The following is a 27,149-nucleotide window of genomic DNA, read 5'->3' as shown; positions in this document are numbered from 1 at the left end:
GGGGGGATGGAAGACGAAGGGAGAGTCCCGAGCGAGGTCTACAATCAGGACAAGGACATACGCAGTTCTGGGCACCGCACAGCTGCTGGGAAGACCCACCTCCCCTTCCAGATCCCTCTGGGGCGGAGCTCGGGCCAAAGCACGTGACGCCTGGGGAACCACCTTTACTGTGGGCAGTCCTGCCGTTCGTCCGTGGTTTCACGCGTCGCCACTCCGATACTCAACACCTTGACTCTTTCCCATGGTGGTCCGGGAATGTGTTCTCTTCTGCGCGTCTCTACACGCGCCTCCTACAAAGCATGGTTACGGGAGATAAACGACGAAGGAGGCCCGCGCCCACACTAAAGATGGCGAGCTGCTGCGTTCAGCCTGGGCGGGGCAGCGGGCTCCCGGCGCTCGGCCTCACTGGGCGAGGCGCAGACGGAAGGGGCGGCTCTCTGGGTACTTTTCCGACCTTCTCGGGCGGGGACTTGCGTGGGGGGCGTGGCCTAGGCTAAATTCTAACAGCTGATTGGTCTTTAGGCAAGTGGGCGGGGCATCATGGCACCCCACCCCTCTCTCTTCGAACCGGAAGTGTCTCTCGGTCTTTCCAGCTGGTTGTCATTTCACTTGGCTCGGTCCTGAGGAGAAAGACTCAGCCGCGGCTGCGGGACCCGGGCGCCGGGAGACGGTGGCGGCGGCGGCGGCGGCGGCGGCGACAGCGGCGACAGCAGAGGAGGAAGAGGAGGAAGAAGGAGAGAAGAAGAGCCAGGTGGAGTCCGCAACGACAACAGCGGGGACTGCGGGACCGGGGTGAAGCGACGACGGCGGCGGCAGCGGCGGCGGCGACGACGACGGCCCAGCAACCGTGAGGAGAAACAAAAGCCTTCTAAATTATAGTTTTAAAAAAGATCTTGGGGAAAAAAGAGAGAGAGAGAGAGAAAAGGGGGGAGGCCCTTCTCTTTTAGGATAACAACACTAGTGGGTTTTTCCTTTTTTCCCCTCCTTTTTCCCCCGTGCGGAGAATCGAACTGAGAACTGACCAAACCGCCCCTGGGTCCCATGAGGGAAAAAAACCCCGGAGTCGCAGAGAGGGGAAGAGGCCGAAACCGCAGGACCTTCCAGGTCGCCCCCTTGGTCCCCGCACCCCCGGGCCGCCGGCTCGCCCTCGTCGAGTCTCGCTAATCCCTCCTGATCGCGACCCCGCTGACCGAGAGGGAGAAACGGGTGTTTCCAACCCATTTCATGGGGGAGAGGAGGCCGGGGGGAGCCCAAGAACAGCGACCGCAGCAAGATCTGCACCCAGAGCCTCAGGAACAGCCCCGGAGGCCAACACTGCACCCCGCGGAAGAGCAGAAACAGGACCCGGCACTGCAGAAAGCGCTCTGCAATCATCTTTCCATTAGTCAACGCTGATTTCCTCTCCCGCAACCAGGAATTCACCTCCCGCCCCAGATAACCTAATATAATCTATATATATAAATATATAATATATAATGTTCTTAAATTATTCCTGATTTTTTTTTAACCAAGCTGCCAAGAAAAAGAACGTATTCTCCCCTTAGCCCTATTCTAATTTTTATGTGAGTGAATCTAAACTGCTGAGGAAGACCATATGTGATTGTTAAATTATATATATATATATATTTTTACTCCGCACAATGCTTATTCTTCTACATCCATAGATGCTTGAGAAGCTGTGTTTTTGTCATTCATGTACATTTTCCTTTGGAAAAAGAAAGCGCCTATTTTACTAACCAAAGACTTGATTTTTACCCTCTTCGTTTGTATTCTCTCCTAGAAATAAGCCCAGTTGGATTCATGTCAGTGTTTTAAGAGATTTTTTTTTTTTTAGGTTTTTCTTTTCCTTTCAGAGACCAGAATTACAAATCAAAACTATTTAGGGTGAATAAGCTGCGATCTTTGAGCTAGCTATAAATAAGACATTTCAAACAAACAACTTACGTTTGGAGTAGAGAATACAAAGGCGTGAGACATCAGGTTGTTATATTTTTATTGTAAGATTCTGCTCCTAAAAATAATAAATGGGGGATTACGGGTTTGGAGTGCTAGTGCAAAGCAATACTGGGAATAAATCTGCTTTTCCAGTCCGATTCCATCCACATCTGCAGCCTCCGCACCATCACCAAAATGCCACCCCCAGCCCTGCCGCTTTCATAAATAATAACACAGCTGCCAACGGCAGCAGTGCCGGGTCAGCTTGGCTCTTTCCTGCTCCGGCCACCCACAACATTCAGGATGAGATCCTGGGGTCAGAAAAAGCAAAAAGTCAGCAACAGGAACAGCAAGACCCTTTGGAAAAGCAGCAGCTGTCCCCGAGTCCCGGGCAGGAAGCCGGAATCCTGCCTGAAACCGAGAAGGCAAAAGCCGAAGAAAATCAGGGGGACAACTCTTCAGAAAATGGCAGCGGGAAGGAGAAAATCAGAATCGAATCGCCAGTGTTGACGGGGTTTGATTATCAAGAAGCCGCGGGGCTCGGTACTTCCACTCAACCCTTGACATCCAGTGCATCGTCTCTTACTGGTTTCAGTAACTGGTCAGCGGCCATCGCGCCTTCTTCGTCTACAATCATCAACGAAGATGCCAGTTTCTTTCACCAGGGAGGGGTCCCGGCTGCTTCGGCTAATAACGGTGCTCTGTTGTTTCAAAATTTTCCCCATCATGTCAGCCCTGGCTTCGGAGGCAGCTTCTCCCCTCAGATCGGGCCTCTGTCACAGCACCACCCTCATCACCCTCATTTCCAGCATCATCACAGCCAGCATCAGCAGCAAAGGAGGTCTCCTGCCAGTCCCCACCCCCCACCTTTCACACATAGAAATGCTGCTTTTAACCAGCTGCCTCATTTGGCGAATAATCTTAACAAACCCCCCTCTCCATGGAGCAGCTACCAGAGTCCCTCTCCTACTCCCTCTTCTTCCTGGAGCCCGGGAGGTGGCGGATATGGTGGCTGGGGAGGTTCCCAAGGCCGTGATCACCGCAGAGGGCTGAATGGAGGAATAACACCCCTGAATTCCATCTCGCCTTTGAAGAAGAATTTTGCAAGCAATCATATTCAGCTCCAGAAGTACGCTCGCCCCAGCTCTGCCTTTGCTCCTAAGTCCTGGATGGAAGACAGCTTGAACAGGGCTGACAACATTTTTCCTTTTCCGGTAAGATTGTGTTCCACTGATAGATTACGATGAATAAGGAAATAAGGCATGGTGTAATATCTGTTTAACTAAGAGAGTTCGAATTGTCTGTGTCCATATTAGAGCTCTCAGAATCTGAGTTACTCACCAGACGTCATTTGGGCAGGAGAGGAATGGAATTTGAAATAAAATATTCAGCTGTTTCTTGGGCAAATTTCTAATTGTACTCTTCCCATAGGTAATTGTATAAATTGGCATAATTATGACTACCAGGTAGCTAGTGATGTCATAATTATTAACTGTAGTACCTTTCTAGCCTGACAAGAGAATCAGGGTTGGTTTTTCCCTACTTATTTAGGTGAGAGTAAATAATATATAGATATAAATATCTTTTATTGTGGAAACCGATGAACATTTTCTGCCCTTATGCAGTACTATAGAACCCAAAACATTTATTTTTCCCCATCATAAGGTAGTGAGTCACTGAAAACCAACTCTTGGATTACAGTTTTCTCGCTGGTTACATTTTAAACCCAAAAGTCCAAACAGTCTGAATTCATCTATTTCCTCTTTAACCTCTGCAAATTCTGGCCCGCCTGGTGTCAGTCACGACTGCTAGAGAAGCGATCTGAATGTTTTCTTCATCTCCATTTATTTCCGAATACTGCGAAACTGGAGATCTCAGAGTGACTCCTTTATGATGCCTTTCACCCATTCGTTTATTTTCCAGCGTTAACACTAGGGGTGTAGAGAATTAAACCATGCCTAAAAATAGATTCAAGCAAGATCACTTGTCTATCTTGCCACCAGTGCATTCTTATTTTGCAGGAGTCACATTGTTTGATGTTTTCGAATTAATTAGCTGTCAATCTAGTTGATAGATACAAACTAAAGGGGCACTTCAGATGACCCACTACATTTGTATACTTTGGGGGTATGATTATTTATATGTGTTTAGGAAATGTATATGGATTAATAAGCTAAAACTGAATCAGTACTCACAACAACCCTACAAGGTAAGTTATAGTATTATCCCATTTTACAGGTGAGAAAATTGAGTATCAGAAAGATTAGTAACTTGCTGGAGAGCATATGGCTGATAAGAGTACAAACTCTAGGTTAAAAAAACAAGGGTTAAAAATTATATCTGTATATATACATGTGTACACGTACACGTGTGCTTTAACTAGAGGGTTATTTTAGGGATCTTTCTGCAAGTGCTAAAACAGATTACAAAATAGTCATAATGTCCCCAAATATGACGTCAGCAAAGCAGAATTATCTGTTTTAATTAATGGTTTGCTTAGTGGTAGGGGAAGTTTGCTAAGAAAATACTGTGTCATTCTAAGAAATTAAATATCCCTCCTCTAAGGATTCGGGTGTCATGGTTAGGATGTATCTTAAAATATTTAGTTAAATTTGGTTTTAGCTTTTTAAAAATATTTTTTTTTTTTGCTGAAATACCAAAAAACTGTTGGCTTCTGTTTTTAAAAAGGGATTTTACTCAAATTGAAGAGAGCAATTATTGTGTTTTAGTGGTCAGGTAGAAGACCATTTGAAACATTGGCAATCCCACGAAATCTATTTTTAAAAAGTTGTTTTCCATATTCCTTTGAGCATAAATGTAAGGGAAATTTAATGCAAAGGTAACTTTTATTAATTATATATTGCCAATTTAGAAAAATCTAAAATGGCATTTTATACATTTTAACTGGATTAAAATTGGCTCGGAATTAGCTACACTAGTCTCTTTTTTTTACAATTTTATTTATTTCTAAAATAATTTTTATATTTTTATTTTTTTCAATTATAGTTCACTACACTATTCTTTTTTATTTTGCTACTATATACTGACAGAATGAACTTATGTGACTTCATGGTTTATTTTCCATTCTCAGTTGACTGACTTTTGATGAATGTTTGTTTTGGGAAAAATAAAAGCTTCAGAAAATGAGTAAACTAACATGTAAGCACATGATTAATATTTTTATGGGGCTAATGGAATGTGTTTAACCTGTGCTATCTTTTCATTCAAATGGTTTTTTTAGAGATTAAGATTGTTTATGAAGTAATAATAAAATAGGCTAAAATTGACACTAAAACATACTGTTAGAAACTAAGTCTTCCTTTAGAACTGTTGTCTGTTTTGCTGAGGCTGGGAAAAGGGATGAGTCAATGTACCTGGCTTAAATATGGTAGGATTAGAAAGTAAGTTGCTGATTTCTGTTCACTGTCCCCACCATTTTTTAGAAGAGGGAGAAAGAGAGGGGGAAAGGAGGGAGGGAGGGAGAGATAGAGAGAGAGAAAGAACACACGCCAGCTTGCATGCGCAGGAGCAAACACACACACACGCATGCGTGTGCAGGCCCTAGCATTGGGGTCATTTGGAACTCAATAAAAATAAGTGATTTGAACAAAATCTTTATGACAAGAAATTTCTATGTCGGTTTTGAAAATATAAGAAGTTAGTTAACTGACTGCTGTGTTGCTTACTTACGTGAATGCAGAGCTCTGTGTTAATAATTATTCTTTTGAATTAATTTTTTGGCACAAAAAAGAGTTTTGAGTTGATATTTAAATTTGACATGAAAAAACTTGAAGGTACATTGACTTGACTGGAAGCCAGGAGACGATGTGGTGATCTTGGTCCTATCAGTGTCACAGCATTGGGGGGACTCCATTTCTTCATAAAAAGTTGGGGTTGACCTAGGCAATTCCTAAGTTCCTTTTGATCCTAAAGCAAGCTACTGTGAAATTCAAACTACTGCTGTTAAAATCCACTCTTAAAAAAACCTGCTATTGTATTTAAATGTATTACCTTGAGTAAAGAAATTTTATAGATAATAGTAATTCAATTTCAATTGCTATTAGAAAAAATTCCTTAGGTCTAAGAGAGCTCTTGAAATTTACCACAGAAATTACAGGGTAGAGCTTACGCAGCTACATTATAATATTGGTATCCAGTCAAAGGCCAGCAGGGTGTTCTATTAAAAAGAAATAATTTACCTGAAGTGTAACTAATACTGAGCAATGTCTATTTTAATTTGAAATGAATCAGAGTGGTTTTCCCCTTTGTTTAATGCAGGTTTGGGTACATACAGTGAATTAAAATTAATGACAACACTTTTAACTAGTTATTTTGGCCAATCTTTACCTCTTATCAATATTTACAGAGCAAGAGCAAAATTTCCAGATCTGTGAACAATCCTCTAAATAACTGATATGACAAGGCATTATATTTTGGGATTTCTTTTTGTATTAAAATTTGTTTCTAAATTATTTTTGGTTAGCTTAAAGTTTTCATTATGTGAATTCAGATGACATGCCTCAAATTTAGTTTTCAGATAAAACTAATATATATTCAACAATAGCTGACATACGTATGATATTCTAAATATTTTACATGTATATACTCATTTAATTCATTCAACAATCATATGAGGTAGAAATGATTATTACTATTCATACACAAGATTTGGTTCTTAACCATTATATGGCAGCGCCTCTTCCCAAAGACACAATGCAGGTGGGATGGGGGGAGTGTCTCCCAGAGGCATGCAAAATGAGAGGAAATATTTTACAGTGAATAACTGATACACGATGATCAAAAGCTGATTATAGATAACATTTGAAAGTGGAAAATAATATACTATATTTATTTATTAGCTTTCACATGTCAAACTGAGATAGTATTCAGGTCAGTCTTTTCTTCTGTGTTTTTAGTACATACCAGGCCCTAAGCTAGTGACTTCATGCAAGTGTTATCTCACTTCCTATATAGGATTTCACAGCCCTCTGAGGTTTGGTTTTATTGTCCCAATTTCAAAATGAAGAAACAAGGTCCACATTCACGTGACTAAAGGCATGATTTGACCTTTACATTAAGGGGGGAAAAACCCTTCTCGTCCTGTCAAGCACATCCTGGCATTCTGATGTCCAAACCAAATAATACATTGGGGCACTTGCCAATACTTATGTTTGAATATAGCGCTTTTTTTGGAGGGGCGCCTAGATCTGTATTTATAGCAAAATGAAGGGGAATTGTGGAGTGTATATTCTGATTCTCTCTTATCTTCAACTCAGTTGGGCTCCCACCTCCATTATTTAAGAACCAGGAAGTTGACAGGAAAAAAAGGGGACAAATCTGCCCCAAACACAATACTAAAATTTGATTAATAGGGAGACATTTTAGGACTTAGAGATCATGTGCTCTTTAGACACAGTCACCATGGATTTAAGTTGTCTTAACCAGGCAAATAATTCATGTCACTTTAATAATTCTCCTTGTATTGTCAGTTTGTTGGTCCTTAAAATTATATATGTCATATTTGAAAACAAAGTTTACTGCATTGCTTCAGTTCTGAAAGTCACGGTGAATTATTAAATTGACTAAAGTGCAATCTCATTTCATTTTTTTTTATAATATAGTCCCAAGAGGGATCTTTGCATAGGAATCCTGTCTCTGACTTTGTATTTATTTATATTAGAAGAGGGGAGACTAATTTTTTAACTGTAAAGTAGGTTGGGTGGCTCTGGCTCCAGCAGAATTGAGATGCTGGAAAAACTTTGGGAAAAGCCTACGAGATACAATTTTATATACCTTTTAGTCGAAAGACTTTTAACTAGGTTTAATTGTTTTTCTGATGGAATAGAATTTGGGCAGGATAGAGTTTTTTGATTATTTTTTTTGTCATTGTCTTCAGAGAAGCCATCGAATATCCAGCATCTTTTAGGAAAACCGTGTTTATTTGCATGTCTAATGAATGTGGTCATTGCTACTTGCAACTAGAATGATGGTCCTCACTTAGTATATGAGTGTTCACGAAAAAGAAATGGAAAAGTAGTCTTAGAGTTCACATGTGTCTACTTTGACTCTTAGAGTCTAAATTGATTTTTCTTATGACTTTTCTCTATCTCACTATAAGGAAAATAAGCTTGAAGATTCATTATCATATTTTTTTTTCAGCCTTCTATCGTGCCTCAGTTTTCGGTCCCATAGCAGATAAGATAAGGTGTATAATGCGTTTATCTTTAAGGCAGGGAGCCCAAAACCTGAGCATTCATTTTTAATTTTTCCAGACAAAACTCATTTTATATTTAATTGCTTGAAGAAAATTGTTTTTATAGAGACTAAGATGTATTTTACCATGATAAATTTATAGCAATATATAATTTTTTAACTTGATTTAGTGTAGTTTCTCATGACATTTTATATTCTTGAAACAGAAGGAGTTCCACTTTCATGTTTTCAGAAAATTCTTAGTAAATAGAAAGATAAAGGTGTAGATCCTATTTTTAATCAGTTTCTGAAGGTGAAACTTGAATAATTACTGAGAAATGCTATTTTTGAGCCTAGAAATGTGGTAGAGTGAAGGCTCTGGATCCAGACTTAAGTTTGACTCTGAACTCTAATTAGCTGTGTGACCTTGAGCAAATTGCTGAAATTCAGGAAGACAGCACTTCATCAAGATAATAATACCTAACAGTGGAGGGTTTTTGTGAGATACCTTAAGTATATGGCCATATTAGGTAGCTTACTTTTTTTTTAATTTAAAATATGGATCTCTAATATTGAGTAAAATCATGAAATTAATATAAATATAGCTTGAGCATCTGCAGGTTTGAACAGTCCTTAGTATTGCTTAGCTTATTATACATGCTATACTTCCCAGAGTACTCTGTTTGAATAAGCTATATACAAGCTAGGACATATAAAACATTTAGCAGACACATTAATTTTCTTGAAATTTCAGTTGTATGTATACCTAAACTTTTGTTAGCATTGGTAACCTGAATCTTTCAGTATTTTGAAAGATTTTGCCTATAGTTATTTTCATAAATTTAGAACATTTGTGTATATTAAAGGAGATTATATTTTAATGGAGAATTTGTGATTTTTTTTTTTTTTTGGCTCAAACAGGAAAAGGCACCATAGATTTGAATTAGCTTTTATCCTGGAATTGAGTTTTGCTTTTCATATTCTGATTAATTTATCACAAATTTATCAATATTTATTGAGCACCTGCTATGTTATGGTCTAGGCATAGAATTCTATATCTCATAAAAATTGTTTTGTTTAATGTTATTTCCGATCTATGCTATAATCTTTGATACCATGTATTTTTTTTTAATTATAAACAAATTAACAACTAGCCCAAATAGTTTCATTTTATTTTAATCCATGAGCTGTTTAAACTTTAAGGCAAACTAACAGACGCAATTTTAGGCATAACAAAAACGTGTAAATGGCATTTCTAAATATTTTATTAATGGTCACAAAAATACACACTTGTACAAACTGCCTTGTACACAGATGTGCTTATTTAAGTTGGGTGACAAAACAGTACCACAAAAGGCAGACTTTAACCTAGGGGTAGCAGAATGCACGCCCCATCATGTGTAAAAAAAAAAAAAAAAAAAACTCCATCAGCCACTTACAGATCATCTCTCATGGTTACTGAATTATTAAAACATAAAGCCTTAAGCCATGCAAGTACTTTTCATATTGTAATTAGATTGGGCAATTTCACTTTGCTGAATATTTACCAGATATGTCCCAATCCTTGTGATTTTATACATCTAGATGAGGCTATAGTTAATCCCTCAGTATTATACAGGATATAGCCGCATTTATATTTAAATGTTATATAACATACTTTTAATAGTTCTTCCAGTTGTTTCTGAGGAACGTACCTAGTGCTAGTCAGTAAAATAGCTGCTGTCATCTTACTGTCTGTAAGAACCTTAAAATAAGACCAAGCAAAACTCAATTTAGAACATTACTATTTAGAAAAATCTCTTGAGTATAGAATGGAAGTCAGATCTGGGTTTCAAGTATGGCTCTGCCCCTTACTAGATACGTTACCTGCAGGACAAGTTACTCAGCCTTCCTCATCCTTCCTCATCCTTCATCTTCTCGTTTCTTTTGTCTGGTCTTTTTAAGGATGAAATAAATATATCTAATCTTTAGTTACCGAAAGATTCTGTTGTTATAAGAAAGCAAATCATCAAATAATAATATTAATTAAAAATCTTGCAAATAGCACAGTTTCTTTAAATGTAAAAACCATTGTATAACTGGTATGTGCTAATGTGAGAATTTTAAAGATGAATTTTATAAACTGAGCTATCATTTTAAAAAATAAAATCACTGTAGTTAAATAATACTGTCTGGAACACTGCTGAGAAATTAAGTGACCAAATGTATTTTTTTTTTCCTCATTCAGTAAAAAATTTCTTTTTACGGAAAAATTTAAATATATTCATCAGTAGACGGAATAGCATAACGAACCCCCATGTACATGTCACCTGGCTTCAACTGTGGTCAGCTCGGGGACAGTCCTCTTCCATCTGTCTCCCTGACTCTCTCTCCCCCTTTCTTGTGATTTTGAAGCACTTCTCAGCTATTACATCCTTTCATCTGTAAAGAGTTTAATACATGTCTCTAAAAGATAGCAACTTCCCTGCCCCTTCAAAACATACACGTTTTTTTTCTCGTTGTTTTTGAAAGAGAAACAACGAGAAACTGAAGCAAGGCCCACATTTCTGTTGCACCTGCTCAGCCTGTTTCACCGTGACTCAACCTGGTGGCAATCTGTAAGGAAACCACTACTGGCCTCCTGTCCCCTCTTCTGCTTGGAGAAAGATGCTGGTGGTCATATGGCTGTCAAAAAATAAAAAATAAAAAGATCCAGCAAAAAACACTGAAATATCAGCTGCTGACCCAAATTTTGGGAGGAGACGGGCCAGTTTTCCTCTCTCCGTCTCAGCCTTCCCCCAGGTTCGGTGGGAGGGATCTCTGAAAGGAGATAGAACAGAACAGGACTGAAAAATTTTTATTTGTTTGTTCGTTTTGTCTGTTTTTGTTTTTTAAGAGGAATTTGGAGGTTTGAGGTCTTCTGCGGGCCTTTGGACTGCATTTCTCTCTTCCATCTCTTGCTCTCTTTCAACCCACCAGTGTTGATGCTTGCTTTCAGTGGCCCGTGGCTGGGAGTACGAAACCAAGGCAAACGTGCTCCTTGTCCTCATGAAGGGTACAGCCTGGCGACCTCTTGCTTTGTGCCTGAGTGTTGAGAGATGCCTGCTTCCCAGGAGACTTAGGAGAGAGAGCTAAGGGTGCGGGGGTGGGAGCTGTGAGGGCCCGGGAAGCCTGACGCTGTGCTTTGATAATTTCTGTCAAGGCTCATGGCAGAGAAGAGATGTCATGGGTTACAGGACACAAGCTTCAGTTTAGGAATAAAAAATGTGCATTTGGGTGACCATTCTCCCTGCTGCCTCTGGACCCTGATCAGCCCACGAGACTTGGATCAGAGGACCTGTGACAGCCAGTAAGCCCCCAAAGATAGAGCAATAGCCGGAAGGGCATTCATGTCTTCATTTCTTAGGGATGAATTTTCAGAGTATTTACCTATTTCATTTAAAGACCTCTTGCCCTGAATAGCTTATTACATAGGAGAAATCATATACTAATATTTTGGGGTTAATGGATTCTGGTTCATTTTGATGATCTCTGTGAAAATGGGCTATGGAAATATCACAGAACAGCTGAATTATTCAGATATAAACAATATCTAATTTAAAATGTTAGTTTTAGGCTTTTTTGCAAAGCACCAGAAAAGGGGCCGAGGGGATGTTTTTTGAAAGGGTCTGCTAGCTGCCAGGTATAGTGCACAGGTTGTCGCATACCTTATCTCATTTCTCCCACCCAATTTTTTAAGGGAGGTATCATCCTCATTTTGCTGATGAAATCAAGGTTCGGAGATACTGCTGGTGTCAAGATCATTTGTCTAGTAAGTGGCGATTTGGATTTAGGTCTTGGGTTATATTTTAATTCTTTCTCTGTGCCGGCCAAGGTGAGAATGAAGAAAATGTCAAGAAGAAGAAGGGGTCTGTTGATCCAGGAACCGAGCAATCAAGTCTAGAATACCAGTTTGTCTGTTTTTAACAGAATTAAGTGGTGACAAATGTTTACCACTTTAAGGATTTCTAATGCTTCAAATGAGTGTGGTTTATTTAGCGAAGGCAGAATAAGAGAAAATTTTCTCAAAGGCTTTCTAGAGAGATCTGATTTGTCGATTCACATGGAGCAAATGGAGCTATAGATTCAGTCAGGGTAAGACACCAGAGACATCCATTCATGGGCTAGAGTTTATTATTCTTGTAGGTGGCACTTGGTAGCTTCAGATCTGTAAGATGCTTTGCCCGCTTTATAAAATGGCCATAATGAAAAAGTACTGACCGAAGTGTGAATACAAGATGCCGCTAAACATGCAGATTCCTGCCTCTGACTTTACCCTCCGATAGCTGTTCTCCGAATCTAGGCCCTGTGTACAGTGAAGAATAAGTTCCTTGCAGGTGTGTTAATCGATTGAAATTTCTAGGTCATGACAAGACTCATTTAAATGGACCATTTGTCTGAGCTTCTGCTCTGAAGTCAGACCCTCCTGCTTCCTGTGTGACTTTTAGGGCCATTAGTTAACTTCTCATAGTTTCATCTGCCTAAAATGGGGGTGATAATAGTACCCACTTCACGTGATGATCGTGAGCAACTAATTTATGCAAACGATATATGAGATGCACCGAGCCGGGAGGAATATGTTAGTCACTTTCATATTGGCGGCGATGATGGCAAAGGACTCATTGTGTGCTACACACATGCTAAATCCGTGAGGTGAGTGGAGCTCGCAGTCCAGTGGGAAGATAGCTGGAAGAGAGCCTGTCAGTATCATGGGGTGTCAGCATGCTAGGGGGCCATGGGAAAAAACGGGACTGGTGCCTGCAAAAGGACGTGTGGGTCATCTGGAAGTGAACCTTGAAAGCTCACTGTATAGTCAGCTTTCGATGTCTTCCGGCTTAAATATTTAATCCAAGAAGAATATTTACATTTTGGAAAATCTTGGATTAAAAGCCTCATAGTTTCCTCCAATTAACTACGGGCTCTACCGGCATCTCACACTTTCTGTTCATTTTGGCACCTGTTTGACACACTGGCACAGACTTTACTTTGAAAACAAAATATTTTTCTTGCCCTTCTTCACCAGAGAAAATTGAAGGCAGAAAGAAAAACTTCCATAGGCTGATATAGACACACAGCCGTCTGAGAAGTGACCGTCACAATAACATCTGTCTTTATAGAAAGAGAATGAATAAAGGGAGAGGTTGAATTTTGGCTTTGGTTCGTAATAATGTGGTTACATCCAATTAATTATATTTTGCTTTTAGACCCAGCCTAGTAATGCTAAAATATATTAATTCAAGCATAAAAGGACAAGAACCAATCACAGAGTCGTCATGGTGGTTGGTTTGTTGAAATTGAACTTGATTGTAATTTTTTTTTAGAGCTTGGAACAGAGTGCTCTGTTTTGGGCTTTGAGAACAAAGCACTTCCTTTTATAAGGAAGCCTTAAAATGGTTGACGTAGAATTTTTAAGCTGGGCTGTGTCATGACTGGTCAACCAGGATGTAAGCTACAAATCACGCCCCCAAGCACCTAAAGTAGTTGAGCTATTGAATGACATTGCTTAACTCAATGGCCCTCAAAACTCAATTCTTGGCTTCATTTGAAAATTGGTTAGAAATGTGAATTCTTGGACCCTACCCAGAGCTCCCGAAAGAGGAACTTTGGGGGTGGACCCTGTAACCCATACTTTGACGAAACCTCCAGACAATTTCGATGGACTTGCAAGTGTGAGGAACGCTGGCTTAGTTTATCCACCTGAACTTGAACAACAACAAAAACCCCCACTAAAACCTCAAATAATGATTTCGGTTTCCGGCCTAATTGCGATCTAGTTCTTTCTGATAATAATAGACCAAGAAGTTCATGTGCTTCTTGTGGCTGCTCTGGAATGTTATGAAAAGCCATGTCGTGTCATCAGTTACATGCCGATGGCAGTCTTCTTACATTGCCGTGACAGTCGGGCCCAGTCAGGTGTGTAATAAAAGGACAGGTCGTGCTTTTTGAAATACCGACTTGTTTCTTTTGGAAAGTTCTTTTTCTCAGCTTGGATTTTCATGGCGACTTCTAAGATTTTCCTTTTAGATATTGTCCTATGAAGTAGAGTTGACAGAAACCGAAACCAATCAGTTAATGACATGCAACTCAATATGTTAAATTTAACAGTTAAGATTACCAAGTAAAATGAGGTGCAAACATTGTAATCGAGTTTGTTTTTCTGAGCCTTGAATATAATTGCTCTTTTATTTCCATTCATGATTATTAATCTCACATGTTCTAGAAGTCCTGGTTCCTCCTCCAGATTCGTTCTTCTCCAGTTACCTAATATTAAAGTTATTGATCATTATGCTTCAGTTTCTTCATCTGTGAAATGGGATAGTAACTGAAAATACCTAATTATATAGGATTTTTGTGAGTAATAAAATTAGACATGTAATGGATTAAACTAGATAAATGTTAGCTGCTGATATTATCATTAATAGTAGTAGTAATATTATTAGTGCCACTCTACCCCTGGTTGGCGGTAGATAACCTAGAGATACATTTGTGATAGGTCTCTAATTTTTGCACATCTATCTGTCATCGCAACAGGGAGAAGGAAGATAAAACTTCTCTTTCTTTTCTTATGTTTTTAGAATCTTTGATATCATCCTCCTCTTATACATGCATTTTGTTCTCTTTCATTTATTGAGTAATATTTGAGTGCCTACTGTTTTCTGGGCCCTAGCCAGCACATTCCTGCACCCTGGAACTTGACAGCAGAGTGTCTCATTATGCACATGTGTGCCTTCATTAGCATGATCCTTTGACTGCCGAGATGGTTACCTTACCTAAAGAAGCATTGCCTACTTTGGAGTGAGACTTTGCCTTAACTCCTGACTAAGCTGCTGAACTATGCAGTGATCTGTGCATTAAGCCACAACTTTACCTTAGTCTTAGTTTTTATCATTAAAACGAGAATAATACAATCTAATTTATAAGGTGGTTTGAGGATTAATTAAGGTAGTATTAATAAAGTACCTGGGATGATGGAAGTACTCAGTAGATGCTCAATAAAGGGTAATTTGGTTCTGCTTTTCTACCTTTTCTCTCTGTAGGCTGCCAAGAGAAACTGGCAGTGGTGGGTTGGAGCAAATACAGTTGTTTATGTTTTTTGTTTTATAATAGATTCTTTAACCATTTCCACCCCCCCCCCCCCGAAATCAGGACATCCCCCTTCAATGAATTGTTTTAAGTGGATTCTTTTAAAGCTTATTTTGCATTAATCTGCCATCAACTCCAACCTTTTTGTGAGCACAAAGCGATAAACTTTGGTTAGTCATTCTCGTTCACATTTTCGGTTCCTGCCATAATCATAATTTAAACTGTAAATCCTGGAAGAGCATAAAATAAGGACATCAGAAGGCTAGAATACAAATATATTTTGGAGCTAGGAAAAGGACATTGGAGATCTAATCAAGCTCTTTCCTTTTTCCTATCAAGAAAGAGATCTAGAGGATGAAAGTGCCCAAGTTCACATGGCGTGTCAGTGACGAAGTTGAGGCCTCCCGGTGTCTAATGGCCATTCCACTGATTTATGCCAATGTTTGTGTTTTAGTCATCAGCTCAAGTTCAGTCAAGAAGAGCTGTCACTCAACAAGGCTTCTATTTTATAGTTAGTTTACTTTTTGGGAAATGGATCCTAGAAAATAAATCAGTGGTTATGATACTTGGCCCAATGAGCAATCAAAAATGGCAAAATCGAAGAATGAACTATAGGAATCAAAACACTCTTGATTTGACACTTTCATTGTTGGGTAAGAAAACCAGCTCATGCCATTCTTATTCCTCGGGTTTATTTATTTATTCGTGTCTACTCCACCTACTTCCTAATGGCACAAACACTTACATTTTAATTTTTTTAAATTAGAGGTTACAAATGAACTGAAAAGATCAGTGAGATGGAGTAAATTAAAAATGGTAAGCTTTTTAGACCCTTTCTGAGAACAGAATGTTCGTTTGACAAAATATATGGCTTTTGAACTCTTTGAATTACCGAAACATCATGAATAGTTATACTAATGTAAAATAGCTTATAATAATCCCAACTGCTGATAAGTTCGGGTTGTGGGGAGAAGTACATATTAGGCCAGGTTTGGCCAGAACATGGTGCCTGTGCCGTTGGGTCCTGTACCCTGTTCTTAGTAGCCATCAGCAATCTGCCAAGACCCCGTTTTCTTCTGAATCCATTCAGAGCCTGAAAATCCTTCTGAATACATGGCATCTGAGATCGAAACCCGCTGATCAGAGTTTGTATATTAGTATTTATTTGTCACCCTTTTATGAAATCATGACAAATGAAAGCAAAGTACTGACTTTCTTTGGAAGTTAAATAAGTATAAAAAGGATAGAAGGTTTTTTTTTTTTCCTTTTAATTCCATAAAGCATTACTGAAAATTTTAAATTTCATTTAGGATTGTAGTGTTAATATACTCCCCCTATTAGAAGTCAGCAGTGGTTGTTTTAGCAGAAATATTTATGTTTTAGGCAAGGCCCTGGGGTTGGGGGGGTATGAAATGGCTTTGCTAAATTTCTGTAGCACATTTAGCAACTTATAGGCAAAAGGTAGGCTTCTTTACTTACTGGAAGTAGCTGTCATAAAGCAAACCAAAGATCCCTGTGTAATATTTTTTATCAGCTGGTTCTCTGGTGTTCTTGTCACTCAGTGATTGGCAAAGTCCAAGTTCTGGAAATTCACAAGATTGCTTACTGCTTCAGTTTCATTAAAAAAAAAAAAAAAAAAAAAAAAAAAGGTTGAGTCCCCTTCCCCCTGATTGCAGTTATTTTGGCAAAAGAAAGGGGAGAAGGGAAATGTAAAAACAAACTTTAAGATAAGGAAATAGGAGAGAGAACTATCTTAAACATTCAAAAATTACTTGAAGGAATTCATTCATTCAGTGATTTAGCAAATAAACATGCTTTCTACCTGCCAGGTCCTGCATCAGGAACAGTGGCACAGAAATGTAGGACAAGGCCTCTCAACCTGTCTCACATCGTGACACACATAGAAAACAGTAATATGAAACAGCAACCATCTGCTAGGGAGTTCCTGCCACATCAGGCCCTCTGTGCTGTGGGCCGAGGAGGTGAAAATAACCCTTGGAGAACATTTGATATAAGCATACTTCCTGCCCTTGGGAAGCAGACAGTCAGAGAACACGGGCATGCAAGCTGACCCTGACAATGATTGCTTCCAAAACTGGTTTTGTACCAGAGACGAAAGATAGTGGATGGGTCGGGTTATGGGTGTGGTTCACAGATTGCTGAAAATAGAGGATAAATCAGCTACCTTCCAATGAGATGGTGGAACTTTGTATTAACTTCTTTCTTAGATAATGTCTCAAATCCACTTTGCTTCCAAAAGAACGCCTTTCATTCCAAAAGAATATGCAAAAGGTGTTTTGACTGAATTCAGTGCTTGAGATGAGAAAAGGATAAAATCAGGACAGCCTCTCCCTTTTGTGAACACTAACGCTTAGAAACTCTGAGGCATCCTCCTCCCTCTCCGTGGACCACATTGAGAAGCTGAAGATAATGAGGAAAGAATTAGGAGGAAAAGTGGGAAAAAAAGAAATTATGGAATGAGTCATACTAGCTTAGAGCAGAATAGCCTGATATAATAATACCTCTGATACTTTCTACTTTAACTATTAGATTATATCTAAAGAGAACTGTGCTTGGGCTCCTCAAGATGTAGAGGTTAAAAAAAAAAAGTTTGTACCATAAAGGAATTCGCTCAATGAACATCACTGACTACATGGTGGGGTGGAGTCGAGAGGCATGGCCCCTACTTCAGGGAGGTATAATAATAGTACCTGGTGAGCGGTATTATGGAACGACAGAGGAGAAATGGCAGGTTGACCAAAAAACACTCTCTGAATGAAGAGCATTCTCCATCCAGCCTTGAGGTCCTCAGAAGACAGCTAGGAAAGGAAAGATTCCCAAAAGTTTTTTTAAAAGGCGGTAAAAGAAGGTGAATTTTTTTAAAAAGCCAAAGCTTTGAGTTAAAAAATAATGCAAGAGAAAATATCACTGAAGAGACGGTTGTGAAATCCTGCTCATCAATTTCCTTTTTTTCTGTAATGCTCTAACGGTGGCCCCTATACATACGCTTATCCTGCTTATTCGTAAGATGGGTCGGAAGCATGCGTTACTGCCTCCTGTCAGCGTTTAATCTGAAAACATCGTCCATACCCTGCTTTTCACTTATCAAGCTGAACTTAAATTTTAGTTATCTCTAGCACTTTTCATCTAGAAGAATGCTAGAGCAGCTGGGTTGGTGTGTATTTTTAAATTCCTCACACACTCCTGAAACGGATCTCGTTAATCCAGGCTTTAGAGCAGCCGAGTTCTCCACGCCCTTTCTTCCCTTTAATTTTAATGACAGCAAAATCAGAATGGCGGAATACTGTGCCACTTGGTGGTCTTGAAAACATTCGATGACTCTTTTCAAACCTTGGCTTGTAAGGAGATGTAACTCTTGCAAATAGCACGTGTAGATGCCACATTGGTCGGAACCGCTAGAACCGGCTTGGAAAGCTTCGCCGTGGTACTGTGATCTTAAGTGGCAGAGGAAGATTAGGAAGTTTATTTTTACATTTATTGAATGTTCTTAACTACGTAAAGTTGTTTTCATTGTTTCTTCTTTATTAGTTATTATCGAAATTATTATTATAAATCAAATCACTCCTTGCCGAGGCCAGGGCACTTACTTTTGTGGTTTTGATGTTTTGTAAGTGTTTAAAATGTACTGATAATGTACCTTACACAGAGAGGAAGCAGAATTGCCACTTTTTCATCTGTGTTGCATCCGGGCTGCTTATTGTCGTCTTTTATAATTAAATGCTATTTTAAAAGTGGTCTGTGGCTGTTTGTGTTACAGGACCGCCCCAGGACATTTGACATGCACTCCCTGGAGAGTTCACTCATTGACATAATGAGAGCCGAAAACGATTCGATTAAAGGTAATTTTTAAAATGTAACTATTTGCTTTAATAAAAGTTAAAATCTTGTGTTATCTATGTAACCTGGTGAGCAATATGGCAAATGTTATGGATTCATATTTTGTTATATAGTCAGTTCCATCAATTTTAGGCATGTACCTCTTTTTGTTTAAAAATCAAACATATTCGATAGACATCTGCTGGAAACCCACCACAATATTAATTAAGAGAACTGGGAGAGTACTAATTGCTTAGGGTGGGCGGTTAACTAGAAGGACATGAACCATACTTATCATTTTTTTTTTTTAATATCTCAGGCAAAAACTGCTCAGTGACTTTAAACCTGTTTTTCCACCCATGACAGTGACTATACATTAGGAAGCGTTCAAATATTTACAGATTTTTGGCCACGTTCACATTTTAAAAAATGGCCGACACTTTCAAAGTTCAAATGGAGTTTTCTCGAAATATTTTCTGAGTTAAGAAAAATAATAGTGCTATTCCTACTTGAATTCTAGTCTCGATTCTATTACTAACTACCTGTGTTATCATGAATAAGACATTTGAATCTGAGTAGGCCTCAATGTCTTTATCTTTATGACGAGGGATTTAGAATCACCCTTACAATAAGGGATTTCTAATGGGAGCTTTAAAAATAAAAGACAGATGCCTGGGCCAATCCCAGGTGTGGGTGGGGCTTGGCAAGTTATTTTTTTAATGTCTCCGTTGATGTTCATGTGTAGCCAGGGTAAAAAACGACCAGACTAGATGTTTTCTAAGGGCTCTTCCAACTCTGATTTTGTGAAAACTACCCCATAAAATATTTTTGTGCATAAAAATTATATTTTACTTGGAAGCACTTTTTTTTTTTAATTTAAGGTGTTTGGTGTATTTAGTCATCTGGCTTAAGTTGTTTGTTCATTTGTCCATTTGTCCATTCGTTCATTCATTCAACATTTATGAGCCTGCTTTGTGTCAGACACAGCTTGCACAGGGGTCAAAGGTGATGAGGCAGCCTGTTGTTTCAGTTGGTGACCAGCCTGGCCTAGTTTTCCTTTGAGTTTGGTTCATCATATCCCCGATGCAGCAAAACTAAGTATTTCTCAACAAATGAACAACGGTACATTTTAAAATGAGGAACATTTTTGAAGTCTGGAGAGATGAAAAATAATATATGAAAAAATATGCATCCATCTGATGAGGTACCTTGAAATAAGATCATTTTGAAGGTCTTTACTGATTTTGTCGTGGATTCTGATGACTCATTGGATGCATGCCGTTTCTGAGGAAAGGTGAGCTCTCACTCAGAGAACATCTGCTTCACGTTTGCCACTTCTTAACGCTCTGACTTTGGATAGTCCTTCCGCCTCTTTGACCTTTCTTCTTGTCTCATCTGAAAAATGAGGAGAGTCTAAGGCCCTTTCTAGCACCAGAAAAACTGTCTACCCTTAAAAAGTAGCTAAAGGAGAAATGTGAATAAGGCCTGTGGATGGTACCTATGTCTGTTTCCTGCTTTTGTCCTCTAGTTACGTGAGATGTTACCATGTAGGGACACTGGGTAAAGGATACGTGAGATCTCTCTGTACCACTTTTTGCAACTTGCTGTAAATCTATAATTATTTCAGAATTAAAAATGCAGAAAAAACAGGCAAAAGAAATTCATTTATTCTTAATGTATTGGTGTTGAGCAACATTTTTTTTTTCTTTTTTGGAGAGCCTCTTCTATACTAGATACTAGGAATAGTAAATAATTAGAACTCATTTTCATGATAAGTACCTATTCTTTACTAGAGAAAACAGTTTACAAACAGCAGCAAATGTAAACAATTTATTACAAGATGCTCTAAGAAGCAAGACTCTAACTAGTCCTTAGGTTAGGTAGAAGACCCTGCACACATTATTGTGATAGGATTAACAGTAGCTTTTCCTTGGTTTGTCACATATAGCCAGGACATCTCTCTTAGGTCTATTTCTAGTCTCCTATTGTTGAATTTTTTTTTGTATAAAGTTCTGCCTTTATTCTATATTCCCTTGTTAATTCCCTCTTACCAATTTTTACCTAAATTAAAAATTTAGGGATAACCAAAAGTTAAGTGTGATGACAGAGAAAATTCGATCTGATTGGCTAGTCTGAGAACTTGAAGATTTTGTAAAATTGTGATCTTATAAGAGAAGGTGCAGAATGGAAAGGTCATGAAGTCAGATCTGGATTTACAGTGCCATTCCGCCACCACAGTTAGTGAAGATCAAATGATATGATATATCTATAAAACCCAGCATTCTGCCTAGTTCATAGGAGACACTCAGTAAATGGACTTGATGATTACGAAACATGTATTAAGCCTGCTTGCATGCTTATCCAATGAGAAAGGTGGTTAAAGTGCCAAGGCGACTTAACTGTGTTCAATGGACTTTGTGCATTTTTTCTTTCAAAGATCAATGAAGAATTCACAGATGAATTCATGGTCCTAAAATGCCAGATTATGGTTATATTTGACACATATACTTTTTAACCAAGGTGTTGAACTTTATATCACTGTAGTCTATGACTACCAAAAGGTAGTTTTGCTCAGGGTAATACTTTATTTCTCGTCAAACTCTCTTCTGATTTAGATAGCTATAAGGAACATCATCCACGGAGTGGAGATGACTTTTTCTTTTTCTTTTTCTTTTTTATTTCTTTTTAAATTTTTATTTTCCAATTAGAGATGACATTTAGTATTATTTTGTATTAGTTTCAGGTATATAGCATAGTGGTTAGATATAAAATTATGCTTGCTTTTAAGTGATTCTTCTTGTTTTGCAAGATTTTGTTTCGAGGTAATAATAAAAGTTGAATATCTTTTTTAAAAATAACATATCGTCCTTTTAAAATAAGTATGTAAAACCTGACTATCCATTTTGAAAATAAATAGCCTTTCCATGTGCTAGATTTCTTAGAAACAGGGAAAACAAAATGGTCATTAATTCTGTGAGACTAGTAGAGAATAATATGCCTCCCAGAAAAAAGAAATATAAAAATTCAATTAAAAGAATTCAAGATTTGTTTTAAAAAGTTTCCATCATATGAAGACAAATTCTCTATTTGGGTTCATTTTATCTTAAAAATATTTTCGTAAAATATATTAAAACTACCTCATTATATTTTTCTTTTATGTATAGTTTCTCATAGAAATGCAATTTGTATGTATATGTTTAAATAATAAAGCCTAAAATTGATATAAGAACTACAAGTCGAATGTTTGATATGGCCATATTACTTATTAAAATTAAAAAAAAAATGGAAAACTAAATTTACCTTTTCTTTTTAGGAAAAAAAAAATCTCCCTTAATGTAGTGGGTTCTAAAATTTTATTTGTGCCATCAACAGATGGTAAAATACTTAATATGCCTAGGAACCTTCAAATATAGTTTTTGAGTTTCTTTATGAATGTGTTATTGATTGCACCTGGCTTATTGGAAACCTTTTTTTGTTTTTAACATTTTAACAAATGTGCAAAAGGAGTACCTAGCCTTCACTTCATAATTTATATGGGTTTTTTTTTTTTTTTACAGTTTATTTAAAAATAGTATTTCTAAGAATGTTAAGGCAAATATTTTCTCCACGTACAGAGGTTTTATCTTTGGGGAAGGCAAGCGGTCCTCCCTCTAGTTTATCTCCGTGTCATTTCTGTGATCAGCTGGCATGTCTGTACGTTATTTTTATCTGCGAAACTGTGTATTGCCTTCTCTCTAACCAAAGCCAGTGACAGTCCACAGCCCTTCCCCAGAGATCAATTTCATTTTCTTTCCTGCACACCCAGTCTCAAACTAAGAGCCTGAGCTACAGACCAGTTTTGAATTTTGATCTCTCAGGTGGCAGCTTATGCCTCGTCCATTATTAGGCTTATCAAGTATTTTCTTCACCTGGACAGAAAAATCTTTTACTAGTGTAGACGCTCAGATGATTATTTGGGGAATATTGCATATTGCCATTATTTGTGTTTTTCTTGCCTGTAAAATTGGTCCTTATTGTTTCAAAATGGAGCAGCATGAACTAGATTAAAACCACATGTGAGTGCATCTGTTGCCAGCCTTCGGAAACATAGGTTGGACACAGTGAAATACAGATTCTCGAAGTGGTATTATGCTCAGTGTATAGTAGGGGAGACCTTTGAAAATGAAGGAACCTTTTACTCTTTCCCGTGTGCGAAGGGAATGAAGGAATCTAGATCCAAACCGAGAAGCAGAAGTTGGTGGGATGGGAATGGAGGGCGACAGTACTGGAATAAAGATGTAAAAAATAGCATTTGAAAATTATCAGGTGTAGACAGAGTAGAACAGTCAACAATTTTGTAATAGCGGTTGACTATTTTATCCTATATATGAAGACAATTTAATATCCAATTTGCTTCATTTCACTAGAAATCCAAGTGAGACGGCAAAATTACTGAGAGAACAAAGGCAATCTATACGTTGTCAAAACATGATAGTTATTCTTCACCTATTAATTAACGAAATTATGAGTCAGACGATCATCTTACTTTCCCCTAGAATGTTGTGAAATTGGAATCTTTTTCTCTTCAAATTGTTTTAGAGTGTATCGTGCTTTCAATTTTTGGAAGGGAGGACTCAGCACATCCACCCCGATCCGTCTGAGTGTCAGACATTTTAAATACTTAATTTGAACCTAAGACGTAATGATTGCATTGAGAAATGTGAGTTGTTTAAAGTGCCAACCTTATATACATCCCCAGGGTGCCCAGGAGACCCATTGCATATGTAGAGTGAGTAATGGGAGAGTGTGTCACAGGCTGCCTCTCTTGCTTCATGCATTTTTTTAACAAGAATGTAAGAGTTGGATCTACTTCAAAAATGCTACATATTTAATTCCTGACTGCCGAAAGTATCGTGACTTTGCATTTAAACACACTTTTGATATTGTTTTATTTATTTATTTACACATTAAATTTGGGCGCCCTTCCCCCCCCCCCATTTTTCATTGCTGTGGGTTTGTTTGAAATAAATACATAAATGAGTGGGCAAATAATGACTCCATCTGTGCCTTTCTTTGTTGCTAAGCAAAACAATTTATAAAAATCTCTTTAGAAGAAAGTCATGAAACTCCATTGAAAGGTTAGCACACAAAGCCTGTTTCATTAATTTTATGTACGATTCTTTTATGTCACTGTAAGAGTGACTATTCAAATTCTGTATCTTTACAGTAGGAGAATGAAGTTAGATGCCATAATTACCAGGAAACCTTAAATTTCCTTTTGATACACTATTCCCTTAATATTCCTATATTCCAAATTGCAGTCACGTAACTCTATTTTAAAGAACAGATGTTGCGTACTGATACAGATGTTTTCGAATAGATAGTACATACTGACTTTATGTGGGCTGAGATAATGCTAGAAACCTATGGGAGTTGCTGCAAATAAGATGAAATTTTTTATCACTGAGTTATGAATTTGAATTTGGAGTACATAAAATTTTCAAAAGCAAAAGGAAATCTTACTAAAATAAGTTGTTGCTATAATTTTTTAAATGATTTATTTCAAATGGTGGTGGCAAGTATCATTTCTTACAGTATTTAACCTTTTTCTAGTTAAATCACTTGCCTGTAGTGATTTGAGAAAAGACTACTGTGAACTACTCTGCCCCCCACACTGTCACCTTTTCAAAGGCTGAGACGGTCATCTTCCTTTAAGGGGCATTTAATGGAGCATGATTCCAAGTGCCATGTGGAAGAAATGGATAATGCAAACCAGCTAATTTTACTCGTTTTCATGATCAAATATCTCCTTCCAAGTCAATTACCATCATGTGGTGTCAAACGTCTGGCAAATTGCGGGGATCTTTAAATATTACAAATCTTGAAGATTCAAAATCAGCCAGGCAGCTGCCCCGGGACTCAGGCTTGGATGGAGCCTTCCTGAACTGGCCTGGTTCTTGCTCGCTCTGTTTGGATGATACCAAGTGATTCAAAGCAGCATAGCAGGGGAGCGGCCGAGGTCTCAGGGGGGTAGAAAATTGCCCTACTTCTAGAACCCTTATGAGTGATAGAGTAAGGCGCATAGCAGAGAAGACAGTTTAAACGGGCTATGAGGAACTTTGCGAGTGGTTGCTCGTAAAGGATGCAGTATTTTCCCCTCCTGCACGCTCCCTTCCCGACCGCTGAAATGGAACATCCCAAACAGTCTTTCTCTCTGGCTTGGCTTAGCTGTGCGGCAGGATGGGACCTGGGCTTCTGTGTTGAGGTAACTTCCTTTGCGAGGAAGAAGAAGGCATGGTGTTCTTTGTATTACAGGGACAGGGAGTATTCTGAATTTTGACCCACTCTCTCCTTTCCGGCTTACTGTCGATCAGGATTCGTGAGATTCCTCAGTACTGGGTAGGCAGACTTGATGCCAGCGAGCATCTGGAACAGTGTGACTACACTTTTTGAGATTGGGGGTTGCTGTTGCTGTTGGTTTTGTTTGTTTGTTTGGTTTGGTTTTTTTAAGGGGAGGAGGGGAAAGGGAGATGCCTGGGAGAACCAAATGTGATCTACTACGTCCATGCTCACAGTATTGGACTGAAGTCTTTACTCCATTCTGAACTGAAACCAACTTGGCTCTCGCCGAATGTTCTCGTGCCTTGTCCAGACCCTCATTGGCCCAGTTTATTTACATACCACGTCCTGGGAAGCAGGAAGTAGCGATCCTCTGTCTTTTACTCTCCACGTGGTTGTGGTAGAATGTTGACCCTTATTTTTATTTGTTCTGAAAATCATATAAGCAGTTGTCACAAAGGGGGAATTTGTATTATGTCATCCATGCTGTAGGTCTACGATTACTTAAGCTGTCCCTTGATCTTAATCCTGATTGCTGAGCACACAGAGTCTTAATTTGAGGCCGTGATAATTGAATGGTCATCTTAGAACATTGTTGCAACTCTGATTTTACCTGGGCGACGGGTAAGAGTCAGGGGGTAAAGTGGCAGTAAGCGTTTTATATTATTAGAAAGGTTAAAGAGCCTAAAGGTACATTTGGAGCAGTGTGATTGCACTTTATTTAAAAGAGTCTTTTAGCTCATTAGCTTTTTTTTTTTTTTTTTTTTTTTTTACAATTGTATTAAGGTTAACATTTTATGGCTGTTGCGACTTGATTTTGATCGATACACATTCAGGGCAGTGATTGGTAAAGAAATGAATTATATGTGACAGTTAACACTGACAAATAAAAGACAAGCAGCAACCAGATCGCAAATTTACAAGTCCTTTTCTATAATGTTTTATACTTTACATTATTGCATATAACAATAAGTATATGTATTACCATTTGGAAGGATAGTAATGATATTATTTTCCATGGAGAAATGAAATCCGAGCAGCATTTAAGTAGTACGGTTTTCAGACTTTGTCAACAGTTTGTCAGTGTTAAATATTAGGGACCTCCTGCAGTAGCAAAAACAGAAGGCGGTCCGTGTCGTTGAGAGAGATCCATTTTGTTCATGCCCCATATCCAAATTAATAATAGTGTAGTGTGTACTTTTTGATAATGTCACTTATTATTTTTCTTTTTTTTCCATCTATGTTATAATTTCTGCGGAGAGGTGACTTGCTGTCTCATTTCCTGACAGCTCCTAAAACAGCCCTGTAGACTAATATCTGCATAATGAAAGCCCTTTTGATTATGGGGTAATACAGTACAGAGCTGTCATGAAGATCTTAAGACTTGCCTTGATCCTGTTCTATAATCCTGGAATATGTTATTTGCTGACTTCGAGGGAGGGGCAGCTGTGCCATCTGATGCAGAGCTGTCATAAAAATATCCAAGATGCTCTTTGCTTTCAATTTAGCAGTGGGAAAGATGGAACAGTCACTCAGTTGTGCCACAAAATTACTTCTTCCTGATGCACATGGAATTCGTACCAGAATATTGCATGCAGTTGATTTGTTGATCCTTTGTCCATGCCTGATTTGTGAATTTCTCTGCTCACTGCTTCTTATTTTTTCCCCTTCAGTTGCCTCTGTCCTCACTAGGCAGTTAAAAGAAAAGAGAGAAAGCTCCGTGAATTTGTTGCTGTTCAGCAATAAAATTTTGCAAAAGGAATACT

General features: G+C 38.4%; 1 protein-coding gene across 4 annotated transcripts in view; it reads left to right on the top strand.

Moving 5' to 3' along the window:
* Positions 1 to 622: 622 nt before the first annotated feature.
* The window catches only part of CPEB4 (cytoplasmic polyadenylation element binding protein 4), a 60,162-nt gene continuing 33,635 nt past the window's right edge, over positions 623 to 27,149 (top strand). For 3 of the 4 annotated variants that reach the window (XM_016145116.2, XM_016145115.2, XM_016145114.2), the window contains exons 1-2: positions 624 to 3,149; positions 19,007 to 19,088. In XM_016145116.2, coding sequence (XP_016000602.1) covers positions 2,025 to 3,149; positions 19,007 to 19,088 — 1,207 coding nt within the window. In that variant the 5' untranslated portion in view covers positions 624 to 2,024. Of the gene's footprint in view, positions 3,150 to 19,006; positions 19,089 to 27,149 lie in introns of all 4 variants that reach the window. The other variant, XM_016145113.2, reaches the window with a different exon arrangement.

The sequence above is a fragment of the Rousettus aegyptiacus genome, unplaced genomic scaffold (assembly GCF_014176215.1).
Source record: "Rousettus aegyptiacus isolate mRouAeg1 unplaced genomic scaffold, mRouAeg1.p scaffold_m13_p_7, whole genome shotgun sequence".
Taxonomy (NCBI): Eukaryota; Metazoa; Chordata; class Mammalia; order Chiroptera; family Pteropodidae; genus Rousettus; species Rousettus aegyptiacus.
Note: the sequence above shows the minus strand (reverse complement) of the source record. Positions and strands in the feature narration are given on the sequence as shown.